The sequence below is a fragment of the Nilaparvata lugens genome, chromosome 4, assembly GCF_014356525.2.
Source record: "Nilaparvata lugens isolate BPH chromosome 4, ASM1435652v1, whole genome shotgun sequence".
Lineage (NCBI taxonomy): Eukaryota > Metazoa > Arthropoda > Insecta > Hemiptera > Delphacidae > Nilaparvata > Nilaparvata lugens.
This window is the reverse complement of record NC_052507.1, coordinates 68,305,095-68,324,076: the sequence shown is the minus strand read 5'-3', so window position 1 is coordinate 68,324,076 and position 18,982 is coordinate 68,305,095. Positions and strand designations below refer to the sequence as shown.

At 31.4% G+C, this 18,982-nt stretch overlaps 3 protein-coding genes across 3 annotated transcripts in view; 1 reads left to right on the top strand and 2 right to left on the bottom strand.

Annotated features, from left to right (window-relative positions):
• The window catches only part of LOC111043643 (sodium/potassium-transporting ATPase subunit alpha), a 265,322-nt gene that overhangs the window by 64,117 nt on the left and 182,223 nt on the right, over positions 1-18,982 (top strand).
• On the bottom strand, positions 197-6,058 carry LOC111045313 (trypsin-7). Its single transcript, XM_022330690.2, has 6 exons — positions 5,716-6,058; positions 4,210-4,370; positions 3,998-4,086; positions 3,424-3,694; positions 1,743-1,895; positions 197-494 (listed from the first exon to the last, which is right to left on the bottom strand). Exons 1-6 carry the CDS (start codon positions 5,762-5,764, stop codon positions 339-341), a joined length of 879 nt encoding a protein of 292 aa, XP_022186382.2. The 5' UTR covers positions 5,765-6,058; the 3' UTR covers positions 197-338.
• On the bottom strand, positions 7,897-18,604 carry LOC111045322 (trypsin-4). The gene is made up of 6 exons (XM_039426297.1): positions 18,537-18,604; positions 15,999-16,138; positions 12,972-13,069; positions 11,709-11,949; positions 10,707-10,841; positions 7,897-8,418 (listed from the first exon to the last, which is right to left on the bottom strand). The coding sequence occupies exons 1-6, from the start codon at positions 18,577-18,579 to the stop codon at positions 8,275-8,277; spliced, it is 801 nt and encodes a 266-aa protein (XP_039282231.1). The 5' UTR covers positions 18,580-18,604; the 3' UTR covers positions 7,897-8,274.

Sequence of the window (18,982 nt, the reverse complement as noted above, 5' to 3'; positions counted from 1 at the left end):
TGATTATAAATTATTCATGAATCGATTATAAAAAATGAATGTTAATTTTATTAAAGTAATTGAAACAGTATTTTCTATCACTGTGATAGTGTTACTTATAAAAAGAACATTTTATTATTATTCTATTACTGTAATATTATTTGTGGTATAATGGTTGGATACTGGGTATGTGAGATGGAAAGAAATAAACATTATATTTGTTCTAGATATCGCTTATTTTAATCAAATACAAATACTGTAAATTAATACATTTGGTGAAATGTAAAAGTATCTGTTTCAAAGATAAAATAAACCAATCATATTGCAGAGGATAAGTTATTTTTTGGTTTATTATTTGATTACTCCAGGCTGGAATACTTCTTCATTGTTTGGAAAATCCAGGATTTAATTTTTGTAATATCAACAAAAACGGCTGGCCTGGGTTTTCCACATGGTACTCCGGAAAAGTGGCCTAAAACTTTACCACCGTACACTAGAGGACTGCCAAAATCTTTCTGAAAAAGTAAAATCAGTATTACTTATCTCCTTGAATAATATAAATTCAGTTTGCTTGAATCAAGAATCAAAAATATGCTTCACCTTATACAGGGTGATTCTTAATTATAGTAAAAGTTTTTTATACGTGATAGTAGAGGTGAAAATAAGAAAAAAATTCTTATAAACATATATCCATAAACGCTTCATTAGCGAGCTATACAGGATGAAAGATTTCGCCCGGAATTCAGTTCCTCTGGTGAAATACACCGATGCTGAATTGATTGGGGACTAGTTTTTGAAAAACTTATGATGGATTCATATGGAAAAATATCTGAAAAATTGAATAAAACTACTCTGGAAGCTTTAGTGTGGGTAGTTTTTGAGAAAAAAGTTGAAATATGCAAAAAATCTAAGTAGAAAAACAGACTTCTACGTTTGATGCCCAATAACTTTCTTTAATGACCAGTAAACAAATAATTTTTCGCAATAAAAATTGTTGAGAATTTAATTCTAAAAAGAATTATGTAAGCTGTGTAAACTAAATTGAAATAAAAGTTAAATAAAATGTATTCTTATGTAGTACATAATACCAAAAAAATTGGATGTTTTATGAGGAGATAACTAATAACTCATAGGTTGTAGCTGATTGCAAATAAAATATTCGGTTTTTTATGAAAAGATTTATTTTTATCTGAAAGTAACATATCTAAATGACATTATACTTATACCAAAATCCACCATAAGTTTTTCAAAAACTAGTCCCCAAACAATTCAGCATCGGTGTATTTCACCAGAAGAACTGAATTCCGGGCGAAATACTTTACCCCGAATAGCTAGCTAATGAAGCGTTTATGGATATATATGTTTATAAGAACTTTTTTTCTTATTTTTACCTCTACTATCACGTATTGAATTATTTTGCCATAATTAAGAATCACCCTGTATATTACAATGTCCTATTTCAATTAATTAATTGAAGATATATAGATCAAGCAGTCACTTGAACTAATTAAATCAGTTTGATAGTTTAAAATATTTTCCGAGTAGGTTCTTGATTGTTAGGAAAAATTGAACTTGAGTACAAATCTATGAGTAGAATGAAACAAAAATTGAGCTTCGCTCAAATCCCATGAGTAGGTTTTCATAAATTGTTAGGAAAAAACATGAACTTCTGCATCATTTGAGCAAACTATGACATCAATACAGCATTCTTCATTCTTCTCATAAACTAAAAAAATCAATGAAAAGATTGAAAATTCACTCACTGATTCAGGTGAAGTCCGATTACTTTTTTGTGTACAGAAACACCGTTTAGTGAATGATAGTGAATCAAAATAATATGGCTCACAATCTTTGAATTCCAAAAATTTGAAGTGAGTTTCCTTCAAAACTCCTACTCCATTGCTCTGTAAACTGTCCTGTAACATAGTAAGTAACAAAACATTTATAATTACAATGCAATTAACTATATAATATCGTATCAAGTAAAGTCCAGTACTAAACGTAACTAACCTTTCTGCCATAAGTCCATTTAGTAGCTGATAAGTCCACTGTAGCTGAAATTTCATAATTCCAGTTTCAATTACATAATCAGATTATTTCATGTAAATCGTCATAGAATGTAAGTGTTGAGCCATTCACATAAAACGCTAAGAGGTTTATGATTCATTATATATCTTGAACTATCTTAACAAATAAAATTATTATTCTGTGTTATTTTCATCAATTAATGTTTTTCTTTTGTTTTTCAGGTGAGTTATCCAGCTTTTCTGTTCAAATTGTCAGGCTTTTTTGGGTAAGTTATTTTCAAGGTTGTGGTTGAAAGGGTTATTAGGAACTTCACTGAACTCTATTATTATTTCTTCAATGAATTTCATCAAAATAGCTGGTGAAATCAATTCCTTGATCAGGGTTAGGTTGAATGATGGATAAATATTATGTACTACTCATAATATCTTTTGACTAACCTAACCTAACTGACTGTAAATGTCAACGGAGAGACAGTAGGTCTTGTCGACGAGATATTTCTTTGCCTATACAACCTAATACTTATTTTCTTATATAAGTACAAGTAGTTTTACTGGGAAAAGTTATGCTGCATTTCGGTTGACTCGAAATCAAAAGTCGGTCCTTTTATACAAGGAACCTCCAATTGCAGTGTCTTTTGTAGTGTCTGATAGTTCTTATTATCATGGATTCTTTAGTACTGTAATGTATTCATTTATTGAAAGAACTACAAATCATAATATTATACTATTCTTATATACTCGTATTATGATCGAGAGAGGACAACAGGTTGACCCCTCAAGTTTTGTGACAAGTTTTCTCACAAATTAATGTTTTTAGATTATAGTTTCCAAAACTATAAGGTTACTTTTTCACTTAAAAAAAGTGATTAAAGTGTTTTTTCATCTCAATAAAAAACCTTTTTTAAGGTTTTTTTTTAAGATTACAGTTTCCAAAACTATAAGGTTACTTTTTCACTTTTCTCAAATCTTGTGTTCAATTTCCACTTGACATAAAACAACAAACTTAAGCTGCGTTTACACCTAAGTTATTAACAAAATGTTAAGAACTTAATCCTTATAGATTCTATTAGATTGAACATAACTTATCATACACATGATGAACATTTGTGTTTGTCAAGTTCCGTCCAATCTAATAGAATCTATAAGGATTAAGTTATTAACATTTTGTTTATAACTTTGGTGTAAACGCAGCTTTACAGTTTCCAAAAATATAAGGTTAGTTTTTCACTTTTCTAAAATCTTGAGTTCAATTCCCACTTGACATAAAATAACAAACTCATATGCTAATGTTCCATTTCTTGATGAAGTAGTACATATTCGACATAGAGAATTTATTCTATCATGTCCAGAAAAACATGGTGTGCATATGCGCTGGAAAATCAGTGCTTTCTATATGAACTGTTCCTTAGCTGCCTACCTTGTTGGTGGCGGTGGTAGTGTTATCGTCGTTCCAGCCGAAAGATGTGAAAACGACTCTGGTGTTGGATCGGGGTGGCTTGTCGGCCATCTTGATAGGCCTGATGTGGCGGCTGAACGAAAGTGGGCGCTCTAGGCGTATCAGTGCCACGTCATAGTCGTAGCCTCTCTGCTTCGGATGGCGCACTATCCTCTTGGCCTGACACAGCTTACCCCCTGCAAACGATGACTTACTGCCCACTCGAACTGTCAGTTGTGAAACTTCAGTCGCACTGAAAGTAATATTCAACCGTTCAAAACTATTTTGATAGAAGCAAGTAGATGTTGTAAAACTAAAACTAATATGAAAATAAACAAGAAAAATAGTGATGATTCACATGAAATAGTAAAGTTTGGACAAGTCATAAAAAACTTAGGACAAGTTCATAAAAAAAAGCTATTATATTTTCTTTATAAATTCATTGAAGGATAGAAATTTGAAAACAAATAAGACAAGTTCATAAAAAGAAGCTATTATATTTTCTTTATAAATCCATTGAAGGATAGAAATGTGAAAACATGTATTTTCAACTTACAACTTTGTTGGGAATGCTCCAGTGATGAGCCATTTCCTATTCAGAATAGAGGCTCCTCCTTTCAATGTGCCATTGACCAATACTGATGCCTGGACAAGAAATTAATCAGTTTATAATAATAATTGTTGTAATTATATTCAATATATTATCAAGCAATGGTCGATTAAATTGTATAATTTTTAATTGCAGAACATAGTTGAAAATTCACTAACCATGAATGGGTATTTAGTAATCGCTGCATTTTTGCCTCCACTTATCCTTGATTGTAAATCTTCGAATCCTTCATTGATTTCATTTTCTTCATATCCTTTCCAACTCCACTCATCAATGTCACCACTCCCAAATTCCTCATCTTCTTCAGTCGCTGCTGCAGCTACAACCAACAAAATAATATAAATTTCACTGATTTCTTATTTCTTATATTCAAGAGAAATATTTTGAAATTTATTTATTCATTTTTTCGTGATTATTGTCTATTCATTTTTTCAATTTACAAATCTTGAAAATAAATAATATTTATAATAATCCTATCTGAATATTGCAAAATAAATAATACTAACTCATAAATATATTTTAAATATATGAATGACATCACCCAATGATAGTATATAGTCTAGGTTATATACTACCCTTGGGATCACCAGCATAAACCACTGCTGGTATTTGCGATCGAGATGAATGAAACCTTGATTAGAATTTAATAGAATCGGTTAATATCAATTCATCTGATGCAATCTCTTCCAACGTTCAATGCATCAACTAATTCATGAAATCAATTGGTTAAATGTCTTATTACCGTGATAAGTAATAATGAAATTGCCAATCTCAGTCTGAAAAAGTAGAAAAAAACTATGGTAGTTGAAAACATTCCTGAAAATTGTTGAAATTAAAAACGTGTACCAATTTGTTGTATGACATTATTTAAGCAAACATAGCGAGTGTTGGTTTTTTAACTCACTGGCTTTAAAAAATGTTGAACCATATTTTCTCATGTTTTTATCGTTATTGTATGAAGTTCTCAGGAAGAAGTCATAAAGGGGAGATTCGAAAAAGTTGTCCAGTGTCTGGAAAGTTATAGTGTCAGAAGCGGAACGGAAAGTTCCACTTGAGTTACTGACAAACTTGGAATAGCTTGTTTTTATTAATGTTTTCCTTTGTTGGCGTATTTATCGTAAACTTGGAAATATAACTTTACTCTTTCAGCTATACATTTCATATTATACAAATTTGTATAAGCTTTGATCTTTCAAAAGTTAGATTTTTTTGCTGTGGGTGATGCCTACATGAGCACTAGGCTTGTGCGTGGGTGAAGAGGCGGATGATAATGAGAGCAGTTTTATGTAGGTTCCATACCACCGGATTTTTTATTAAAAATGAAAACCGAAATAAAAATTTTAATTAATCTAATGTCTATTCATCTATCAAATCTCATCAGTACACAAATGAAACTTAGCGTACACAAATAATCATAAGATAAGCCTACATCAATTTGTAACTTGAGAAGAATAATACAAACTTTGAAAGAATAATTTCTAACTTGAGAGTTTATTTTAATCAAGTCCTTTGTGACTTTTATTTATTTATTATTTGTATTTTGATCAAGTCACAAACGTTTTTATCAGAAAACTTTTCAAACTTTTGTACGATAAGAAAAATACATGAAAATAGAATATTGTACCTTGGACATTGAAGAATGTTTGATTAAAATATCAACCTACCATATAATACTGCGATCACTGCAAATATAATGTACACTGATGCCTTCATTATTAAAGAGACTAGTAGTAACTATCAATCTACTTTGGTATCTTCGAAACAAGAAATTAAAATCATTGATCTTAGTTCTTATACATTTATTTCTTATCAATTACACAACAAATGGACGAAATGCATTTCTATAGAGCATCAATTAATGCCAAGAAAAGTGTGCTCAATCTGCTTTTTCCAGGTAGAAGTAGTAGAATGGTCACCAAATTCTTGGAATTTTGTATTGGTTTCAGAATATCTCAAGCTGAGAAATAATTTTCACTCTCTACCTGAGGGAACGTTTTAAGTGATTGCATAATCCCATAAGTCTCTTCTAATCTTCTTTGGATTAATTTCAAATTGAATTCATCAAACATTTCATCAATGATTTGTCATCATTTCAAGTGTGATGAGTTTCAAATGCTTCTTCAGTCAACTTATATCACCATTCAAGGATTTTCACTTGTCATAGTAAATTATGAAGTGTGCTCAACCCAATTGAGGTTTCTTGTTGAAAAACTCATATTGAACGAAAGCTTTATTCATCGAGTGCTTAAGAAACCAATTCTCTTAGACAGATAGATATTCGTTAAAATCGGATTTTATTCTGTTCATTTCCATGGTCAGTATACATTCCAATGTATTAAATGTAGGATACATTTCTCGATTATCAATGTGCCTGTATCAGTAGGGCTTCAAAGAGAGAAGCTGCTAAATCAAAAATAAAATATCAATTACTAGTTATAGTTTATTACATGCAATAAATTGTCAAGTTATTACTAATTTTATTATTAATGAATAAAAACATATTAGGCTACTTGCAAATATTACTTGAATTCCATCGGTCAAGGGAAGAATTTTGACTTTTAAACCTTTCAGCCTATATACGAAATTAAAGAGAAAATTTCGTTGTTTTATGAATTGACTTCATTTGTCCCCATACTTTTTTCTACTCTTTCAACACTTTATCTTTGTGACATTCATTCACAGACTTATATATTGTGTGGTATGTACTGTTTTTAATGTATTAAATATCAGAGTATAATTATTAAATATACTTAATTATAATTTTTAATTATTAGATACCAGAGTAGTGTTTAAATTTCGTATTGATGTAATGTGAGTAATGAATTATTAATTACCACAATTTTGCTTTTTCCAATGGAAAACAAAATCAATATCACAAAATAACTACTCTATCTTAACTAATTCATATTTAGATTCCATTACAATTCAATGAACTAAATTTATTTAAAGAAGAATTTTTGGGCTAGCGCATGTTTTTATTTTCAATATGGTGATGTTTTTGATCTAATAATGCATATGAATTTAATATCGATACTAAAATTATCAGAAACCAAAAATTATCAGCTACCATAAATTATTAATTTTGTACACTGCTGATCAATTGATAGAGTGGCGAAACCTATTTCTATGATCTCAACGTATTATCCTATTACAACCACCAATATCCACTCACATAAATGTATTTCAATAACTTTGTGCTTGAAGTTCGTTATTCAACCCATTCCAATATTCCTTTGAATGACTGTATTTGAACAGTGAGAATAGAGATTAAGAGGTAGAGAAACATCCGTTGAATGTCCAGTCTACCAATGTCTCGTATTCTAACCAGGAATATCCAATGTGCTAATTGTGTGATCATTTCAGCTACGTTCCAGCAAGTTTGTAGTTAATAGTGCTCACTTTGTAACCATATCAATTTGAACATGGTTATTTCAGGGACCATTAGCCTCGCTTATTCGCAATAATACGCTTTCTGCACTAATATCATTATAAACCATGAACGTACTGAGTTCCAACCACAAGTATGTACTAGAGTTTGTAGAATGATTTGAATAACAACTATCGAAATACAGTGGATAGATTAATGCAGACACACTACTAGCCTATTAGATTCTTCTACACTTTGGCAGGAAAACGCTAGAGTACCTCTCCTGCAGTGTATTTTGGATATTCTATGCATCAATAGTCACTAATTCAATATTGGATATGGCTTATTATTACATTCTGGTCTGCGACGTGCATATGTATACGAACAGATTTATGCTCCAGCTTCCCAATTTAAATTAGAGTTCCACTGTAATCTAAGGAGATTCCAGGTGTGAATAAAGACAAATAAATTTCAACTCTATTTTCAAATTTTAGATAATTTTTATTCTATGAGAAATATTCATAAACCATCAATATTAACAAAATATTTTTCATATACCATAGCCTGTTACTGAAGAATGGAAATCTGTTTTGTGAATAAAACACAATATTCTCATTTCATTGTGATTTTCTTTAAGTCAATGATAACGTGACTTGAAGAATGTTTGGCAACATTTAAATTGTTAGTGAAAGCAAATCGATACTGATATAATTTTCAAGTACAGGCTAATGCTGTTGCCCAAAAGGACATAGTTTTGCATTTAGAGTTGATGAAATCCTCGTATTTATCTTTTCAATATCTCAATATAATAATTTATTCGTTTTATTGTCGAATCACCGCCATTATTTCTAGGCTTTTAGCGTGTTTTCTTCTCCACCCAATCTTTGTACTGCGTCAAGTCGACATGCACGGCTGGATATTTGGGATCTGAACAGCTCAGTGATCCAGAAAACAATCCCACCAGATATTTATCATAAACGACCGGGCTTCCGTAGTCCATCTGCAATTGAAATAAATTATAAAAACACAAAGATATTGTCAAATTATTGTATTTTCATTGTGGATTGAATCACTTTATTCCACCAAACACTGTGTCAGAGAAACTTATTTTTTGACTCAGAATGTTTTGTTGATGAGCATAACCTATAAATAAATAGATTTTATTGTCGTAAGTCATGGTAACACAATTACAAAATAATAAAGTCAAAGCAATAGTTTAAAGTCACAAAGTAGAATTACATCAAGTAGAATCGAAAAACTCTGTCGAACAATAGAAAGGTCTCATAACCAGCCACTCAAAAAGTATTTTTTTAAAAATAACATTATTTTCACAACATTTGATATCTAATGACAACTCAAGCCGATGCTGTCATAGTTTTTTTTTTAATGCTTATGTCAAGACGTTGATATGGAATATCAATGTGGTCTTTTTTCTAGTGTCATAAGCATGAATATTGGATCTTTTATTCAAGTTATGAAGATTCTTTCTAGTATGCATGATTACTTGGAATATATAGAGATTTATGACAGTTAATATATTTTTTTTTTGAAAAGAGGTCGACAGTGATCTAGATACCCTGCACCTGTCAATATTCTGATAGGTAGCCTTTTTCTGCAAAAGCAAGACCTTATTGATGTGGCAGCTGTTTCCATATACTAGAATTCCGTATGCAATAATAAATTATGCTTCAGAAAAAAACAAAATATGAGTTTCTGAGGTATTTTTCCGGTACAAGATTCTTCAACTGCCTTAACAAATAGATAATCCTAGATAACCTAGCAGAAACAACATTTATGTGGGGTTCCCAGGTAGGAGGTTTGTAGTCAATGTCAATACCCACAAATACCAACTGACTCAATTTTAAATTTACAATATCGGGGTCCGAGCTTCGCTATGGAGTACAAAAGCATAAACAATTTATTACGAAAGAAGAAATTATAATAACATTCATACAGAAATGTTCTATCTAATCACAGTAAATTCCCAGAGGAATGCAAAAATTTCCCTCACGAAAGCTCAGTTGCACAAAAGCCGGTTGAATTCTAATCCTGATTAACTTCATGTGAACCAAATCAGAGAAGATCATTCAAAAAAGATGGATCTACTGGAATTAATCAGGATTGAAATTTTTTTGCAACCGGCACTAAGCACCTGATTGAATGATTACAAAAGTTCAACAGCTGAGTCATAATTTTGACAGTCCCACACACATGAACTCGGTCACTCAATTCCATCACCAACAGACGACGAAATAATTATTACCATCTGTTTCTCCAAGGATGAATAATTATTATCCTTTTAATGTCCTTCAGAAAGTTTTCCCAGGGATGAGACTTAGTGCAATCGAATCTTTATATTATAAACCTACTATGTTCTGAATTTCGTGAGAATCGTTAGAGCCGTTTTCGAGATCCGGTGAAATACAAACATAAACATATAAACATCCAAACATCTAAACATATAAACATCTGAACATATAAACAGAAGTTGCTCATTTAATAGTATGGATAATTATTTTCGTTCAATTAAACTTGTGCTTCAGTTCATTGCACTTTATCCATTTTTACATACACCTCACCTCTCATTTTTACATAAACCTCACATCGAAAATATGATTATACTTCTGCTTTCTCTTTCGAATCCAAGTCCAAGAATAGGTGTATGTAAAATGGATAAAGAGTAATAAGTGTACAGATGGAATTAAATAGAGAATGCATTTATTCAAATGCTAATTAATATATAATTATTATTTAACGACCATCCCAAATAAATGCTGCAAATCTTATTTGGGATTTTCGTTAAATAATAATCATATATTAATTAGTATTTGAATAAATGCATTCTCTATTTAATTCCATCTGTAAACTGGTTGGCCGCTATGGCTTCGTATAAATGAGCGCTGCTATCCAGAGATTGTCAGTTTGGTGTAAGGGTAAGCATTCCTGACTAGCAATTGGGAGGTACCGGGTTCGATTCCCGGGCTGGCAAATAATTTTTGGATAGTAGTTCTCATAGAATTTCAATCTAGCTGTTAACCCTGTTGTCAATGTCTGCAGTAGCAGAGGTCTTCGGGGTGATTTGCAGCATTTATTTGGGATTTTCGTTAAATAATAATTATAATTAGTAATAAGTGTAATGAACTGTAGCACAAGTATAATTGAACGAAAATAATTATGTAAATTTAAAATTGAGTCAGATGGTATGTGTATGTATTGACATTGACAATCAACTACCTTTCTCAATTGTACCTCGCTTCTATTCATTCAAGTATTTCATTGTATACTTACGTAGCAAGGTCCAAAGCTCTCTGAATTTTTTGTACAGAAACTTGAATTGGAAAAGTTTTCCTGTGGACTGTAGTATGCTGAGCACGAACCATAACTCAGAAATTCAGCCTCTCCTTCCCGAGCAATTCCATCAGACTGGAAAAAAATACTAAGATTATTGAGTGTGGGTTGTGATTGAGCTTTTACATTTTTGTGATAACTTTGAATACATTGAGGAAATATTGACGGAGTTTGTTTGGAGATTAGATCAATCTTCAACCTTTCTAGGTATCAATAGATAAAAATTGAGTTTTCAATCATCCCTATTCAAGCACATGAGTTACTCCAATTTCACCAATAGAAACCACTAAAAATCACTAATTACTACTAGTTTTAAAGCGTGATACATTTATCTACCATGAGAGAGATGAAGATGAAAATTGTTTATATAAAGATTTATAAATTATTCATTTTTTTAGATAGAATTTTAAATTATGCGAAAGCACTTTCCAATTTTATGTTAATTTTATTGGAGTCGTTAACAAACCTTCAAACTTCATCAGTGCTTTACTTAAAAACACTCAATCATTTTTATTTGTAAAATTTCCACAATAATTTATTATTCTCCTCTTTATTAGAGAGTAAGTACTTTCGTTCAAATCTAGCCAAAATTTTCATTACATTTGAAATGTTCTTCACTATTTAAACGATATTATTCTTTTGTTCAATAATCCTATTTGTCATTATGTATTGGGATATTCATTTAATCTTTACTTGCATGATATTTGATATTATAAGTGATCAATTATAATAAAACAATATTATAATTTCGTTCAAGAACAAAAAGTAACTGTGTTGAGGTAATTGACGAAGCCTAATGAATCTATAATCATGTTCATTTAGTGTCCATAAACATTTTTTTTCTCATTATCAACCCTAATTTTCATAATGTATTTTGATCTCCATTCAATTTAAACATTTATTATTCTTTATTCTTCATTTAATTTTATCATCTCATATTACCTTTTTTTCTCCATCTTCACTTCCCCATCCGATTATTGTAACATTGCTGCCTTCTTCTGGGAGACTGTTACCAATTTCAATTGTCTTTTCCTTTTTCATTTTATTCTTTCCTATTTTGAGTAATGCAACATTGCTTTCCCAGCCATTGTAGTTATCGTGAACGATAATTTTAGTAACATATGATGTGTGCCCATTTTTTAAGCAGTTATTACTGTAGCTTTTGATTACTAAATCTGATGGCCTGAAAAAATTGATAAAAATTCTATCATTGTTAACAAAAATAGTACAGTAACTGCAGAATGATTATCAACACAAGCTCAACTATCGCCTATCACGAGATTGTAACAATCAGCTTACATTAGTATGGTAGAATACCAAAATGTTGAAAATAACTCTAGTCTTGTTCAAGAGCTCTCCAGATTTATAAAACAATTGTATTTCTATCATAATTTTCTTTGAGTATTGTCTCACATTTGGAATACACTAATATGCTCGAATTAATAACTACTGTTATTAATGAATAAATTGATTAAATATGCCCAAACAATGATATTGATTGAATACGAATTCAATTATGCAGTCAGTAACATTCATTGATATTTTCATAAGCAATATGAGATACTAGTTTCGTTTATCACACCATCTGTAGTGAACTAAAATCTTAAACATTCAATAGCAGAATTTAATAGTAAGCCTGTGGGTGGAACTCTACGATTGGCCTAGCTGTTGAGCAATAAAGGTTGAGCTCTACTGTCATTGGCTCAGACTAGCCAAGCTCTAGTATTTCAAATATGGTCACGAGAATCGTTAAACAACAACAACAAATAAAGAGGAACGTTGTAACTGATACAACCAAATCGGTAATATGAGAAAGAATGGAATAATATAAATTTCTTAATCCAGTAAACACAAGAAAACAAAAACTATTTAAAAAACAAAGGTAGAAAATTTTTCTATGTTTTCCATCACGAACTGCTTATTATTAAATCACTTTTCGCTTTTAGGAAAAACGACTAAAGTGGTAGAAAATTAATATCAAGATCAAACTTAAAAGTAAAAGTAAAATAACAAGAAGGTAGAAACTGAACTTTCATGCATAAACTCTTAGCAATTCTATTCATTCTCTCAAAGATGCATCACAGTAAGGTTATAATCTACAAACACAGTATATTGCTTGTATTATTTCCAATGTTGGTATTAGAATTCTAATAGAATTTAGAATTCTATTCTAAATTCTATTTAGAATAGAATTTGATTACTCACTTGACTTTATTGACATTCCAGGCTGCTGTTATCGCCCAATTTTTCTTTATAAGCACGGCACCTCCAATCAGATCTTTACTTTTTGTCAATAATGCCAACTGAAAGTTTAAGTAAATTATTAAACTTATGTTTCGCATATCTTTTTAAGTTATCAACAATTAATTTATATCAACAATTTAGTGTCTAACTCAACAATGCTAATGATTTTATTTGTTATTTTCTCATTTTTAAAGTATCAAATTGAATTAAGTTTCTGAAATTCTAGTGACTTGAAAATAATAATTGTTATTCTAGCAGTTACCAGATACTCTATTTGAGGTTAAATTATTGTTGTATCATTATAATTTTCCAGTATATTATTTGTTACAAACTGTTCAAGTTTCTTTTGACTGATGTAAACATCATATCATCGGTGTGCTCTTTCAGGTCAGGTTTGCTTGTACAAGTATAATTTCACTTAGAAACACTTGACTCACATGGGCTACTTTTTAAATTAATAAAAACAATATAAAAATCTTGAAGTACCTTTTATTTTTTAAAAACTTTGAAATAGTTCAACAACTAGTTTCGACCCTAACTATTTTTTAAATAATTTCACTTTTACAAGCGTTCTTGACATGCCTGCAGTATCGTTAGTGGCCGGCCATAATGCCGATTAGGTGGGCCGTCCACTAGAACCGTTTTCGTTCGAACTAGCATCAGCGGAAAACTACCGAACGCGACCGAACGATCCCCCAACAAAGAAAAGAATAGATGCGCGTCCATTGCAACAGGTTCATACGACCGTGCACGGGTGTCTCCAGCCGATCAATTTTTCGATACGAATTAAATGGGATTTTCCGGCTCTATCCGGCTGAACTAACTAGTCGATCTGAGACAATAAAGTGTTCCTAACCTAAAATTGTTACACAGTCTACTTTGTTTTTGTTTTTTAAAGCTGTTCTGTCTCATGAAGTTGTAACTATGGACAATGAAAAGTTGATAAGTTTGGTTCAAGAGCATATTCCATTGTGGGATATATGCGAGACCAAAGTTGTGATGTTCAAAGGAATCTGTGAACAAAGATTGCTTAATAATGAATACGGTAACTAATTTAGTGGATATTTGTTTATTCAATTTTCAAAATATCAATATCATTGTTTATGAAAAATTTTGGTGGCTATGATAGTAGTTAATTCAATAATATTGGCAACTGGACTGACGTAAACTGTTTCAATGAACGACCATATTCGGCCGACTTAACGGCCGGCAGATTCGTCCGGATCCAACGGCCGAACGAATCGGTTGAATATGGTTTCATTGGACGGTTACCCTTATACTACTACTATAATCAGGTGTGATTAGATATAACCTAGGTACCTAGAATAGATTCTAGGTATTCTAGGTACATTGGATATAACACTGTACTATAATTGGATGTAATTCCATGATTTCCTACTCAATATACTAAGTAATGTTTGGATGCGGTTGATATATTGTTGGTTTTGTTACCGTATAGCTGTGGTTCTTTATATTGGATTTTTTCCCGTGGAATATTCTTGATGAATCTTCTGCATTCTCGATTGTTCCCAAATAATCACTGGCATCTCTTTCTTCACTCCACTGGAAACAGCTGTTTTCTGTGCAGTGTGGCGTAAATCATTAAACTTATGTTTCGCATACCTTTTTAAGTGATCTACAATTAATTAATATCAACAATTTAGTGTCTAACTCAACAATGCTAATGATTTTATTTTCTATTTTCTCATTTTTAATGTATCAATTGAATTAAGTTTCTGAAATTCTAGTGACTTGAAAATCATAATGGTACTCTAGCAGTTACCAGATACTCTATTTGAGGTTAAATTATTGTTGTATCATTATAATTTTCCAGTGTATTATTTGTTACAAAATGTTCAAGTTTTTTTGACTGATGTAAACATCATATCATCGGTGTGCTCTTTCAGGTCAGGTTTGCTTGTACAAGTATAATTTCACTTAGAAACACTTGACTCACATGGGCTACTTTTAAAATTAATAAAAACAATATAAAAATCTTGAAGTACCCTTTATTTTTTTAAAACTTTAAAATAGTTCAACAACTAGTTTCGACCCTAACTATTTTTTAAATAATTTCACTTTTTCAAGCGTTCTTGACATGTCTGCAGTATCGTTAGTGGCCGGCCATAATGCCGATTAGGTGGGCCGTCCACTAGAACCGTTTTCGTTCGAACTAGCATCAGCGGAAAACTACCGAACGCGACCGAACGAACTCTAACAAAGAAAAGAATAGATGCGCGTTCATTGCAACAGGTTCATACAACCGTGCACGGGCGTCTGCGGCCGATCAATTTTTCGATACGAATTAAATGGGATTTTCCGGCTCTATCCGGCTGAAGTAACAAGTCGATCTGAGACAACAAAGTGTTCCCAACCTAAAATTGTTACACAGTCTACTTTGTTTTTGTTTTTTGAAGCTGTTCTGTTTTATGAAGTTCTAACTATGGACAATGAAAAGTTGATAAGTTTGGTTCAAGAGCATATTCCATTGTGGGATGTATGCGAGACAAAAGATATCATCGTTGTGATGTACAAAGGAATCTGTGAATAAAGATTGTTTATAATGAATAACTAATTTAGTGGATATTTGTTCATTCAATTTTCAAAATATCAATATAATCATTGTTTATGAAAAAATTTGGTGGCTCTGATAGTAGTTAATTCAATAATTGGCAACTAGACTGACGTAAACGGTTTCAATGAACGACCATATTCGGCCGAATTAACGGCCGGCAGATTCGTCCGGATCCAACGGCCGAACGAATCGGTTGAATACGGTTCCATTGGACGGTTACCCTTATACAATTACTACTATAATCAGGTGTGACTAGATATAACCAAGGTACTTAGAATAGATTCTAGGTATCCTATGTATTCTAGGTACATTGGATATAACTACTGTACTATAATTGGATGTAATTCCATGATTTCCTACTCAATATACTAAGTAATGTTAGGATGCGGTTGATATATTGTTGGTTTTGTTACCGTATAGCTGTGGTTCTTTATATTGGATTTTTTCCCGTGGAATATTCTTGATGAATCTTCTGCATTCTCGATTGTTCCCAAATAATCACTGGCATCTCTTTCTTCACTTCCACTCGAATCATTGGGTGGCAGTGCGAATACTGTAAAAAAACATTTTGAAAGTGATCGTTACCTGTGATACATTTTAAGACTCCTGTCAAATGAAATTTACGTCTTAATTAAACTTAAACACACAAGGTAGTTAATTACTAATCCCTAAAAAAAAACCTGCTCTAGAACAGAACCGTACTCTGGTACGCCATAGTGGAGTAGGTCAATTTCCACACAGAAAACACTAAACAAGTAGAGGACACATTATAAGAAATTTTCATTGTAACTAACTATTGTAATTAACTATTGTATGTAATTGTAAACTATCTAATATTTTCTGTAATTGATGTAGTAGTTTAAGTTTTTTTGGAAAATAAACATTTATTTATTTAATTGATGCATTCATATTATTACTGTTTTCAATGAATTCTACCTCATTAAGGAATAAAAAATTCTCCAAGCATTTCACAAGTACGTAGGTAGGCTTCAATGGTTTGAATTTGAATAAATGATTCATGTCTGAATGATTGAACTTATAAGTTCGTCCTTCTCCCTTGTCTAAAACCTTTTCCCATTTTAGTTAGGGGCGGCATTATAATGAACTTTATTTGAACTTTATAGTGAACTAATATGAGTTTGTTAATAATTCAATACGTTCTGGGTTCTTGTGAAGCTTATGTGGTAGTTGTCAATATTGAATGAGAACGACTAGATATTGCCAAAACCATTCATTTATCAAACCAATTTGAGATATAAGTTTCCTTTGAAATCTAAACATTGAGCAGCAGAATATTATAGTGTGAATGAAGCCATACGATTGGCCATTAGCTGTAGACAAATGACGGTTGAGCTACTGTCATTGGCCAAGACCAGACTCGCTCAGTTATTCCAAATATAGTCATGAGAACCGTTAAAGAGCTGAATCTTAAAGAAACCAAATGGATAATTTGAGTAGAATTGAAGAATATACTAATTAGAAAATAGAAAACATGAATATTCAAATAACTGGAACAAAAGACAAAGGAAAGCTGCGTTTACACCAAAGTTATCAACAAAATGTTAATAACTCAATCTTTATAGATTCTATTAGATTGAACATAACTTATCATACACATGATGAACATATGTTTTTGTCAAGTTCCGTTAAATCTAATAGAATCTATAAAGATCAAGTTATCAACATTTTAATCATTCAGAATATTACACAACTTACAGAAAAGTACCACAGGCTTATAAGCCCAAAACTGTTGCAATTCTAATTTATACAACAGTCCAAATGTAGCTAGGTTATGTGTCACCAATTATCAATCATCAATTTACAATTCAAAACACACAAAAATCATTTTTAAATTAAAAAAATACTTCTAGATTAAATTAAATCAATCACAATCAATTAGAAAATTTTAATTTTAATTTTGTTAATAACTTTGGTGTAAACGCAGCTGTAGAAAATTTATATCAATATTACGTTCATCCATTCTTACTCATATTATTAGTTTGATTTTGTTAGTCAATCAGTTTCTCCACGTTTGTTGTTGTTTAACGTTTCTTATGACTACATTTGGAATACTGGGGCGTGTCCAGTAGACTACAGCTCAACCAACCTTCATTGGTCTACAACTAAATCCATCGGGGGGCGTATCCAATCGGATACGCCCATCGATATCCAATCGGATCGAAATCCAATCGGAGGGCGTATCGTGTGGGTGGAACACTATACAAGTTCATTCTTTTGCTCAATATTTGAGCTTTCAGTTTACTAGAGATTGATAATGGTATGACAAGTGATACTAGTATCTCAAATTGTTTCAATAAATTAGTGGTCTTGATAATAGGAAGTCGTTTCCATGCAATTATTTAATGAAATAAACTGCAGATATTTATAATGAGACATCCTTGGGGGTGTAGGTATTAGAAAATTTGAGGGTTTGAATCTGATACAATTGTTTCATAATTACTTGCTGGGAAATGAGATTGAAATTTATCTTATCAGTTTTTATAGTTTTTATAGTCAGTTTCTTTATAGTATCTCAAATTGTTTCAATAAATTAGAGGTCTTGATAATAGGAAGTCGTTTCCATGCAATTATTTAATGAAATAAACTGCAGATATTTATAATGAGACATCCTTGGGGGTGTAGGTATTTGAGGGTTTGAATCTGAATACAATTGTTTCATAATTACTTGCTGGGAAATGAGATTGAAATTTATCTTATCAATTTTTGAATCAACAGTAGAATTTAGAAGCATTCAAAGTTTCTCTGTCACTGTAGGTTTCGTCCACTTTGTTGATTTTTAGCATACTGATCTTGAATTTGTGATATCTGTAAGTTTAACATAAAATGTTATGTAAATGTTATGTGTCTTATAAGCAGTATTTTTCAAGTGACTATTGACAATATTATTATCTCTAAGTATCTAGTGCTAATATAAAATATGTTGTGCTTACCGCTTATAATAAAACACAGGCATAAAATGAATCGGATTACCATTATAATAAAAAAATAAATATGAAAGAATAATTAAACAGGATTATAGAACAGTTTCATCTTTATAATAAACGGATCAAAAAAGCAGTACAAAGTGTTTTCATAGATGAAGCAGTATTGATGCATGCAGGTTTCGTGGGATTTGTCTCATCTCTCGCTGGTGCTTCTGAGATTATTCTGCTAGGAGATTCAAACCAAATACCTTACATAGAGAGAAGTAAATTAACAGCTGAATGGTCACACATTTCATCTCTCTGTGAGAAGAGAATCCATCAAACAGTAACTAGAAGGTGTCCAATAGACGTCTGCTACATCCTTTCCAGCTACTACCAGGACATTAGTACGAAAAATGAGGTCCTGTTATCCGTCAGACCTCCAATAACAAATGGAGAACTTGGACCACTTG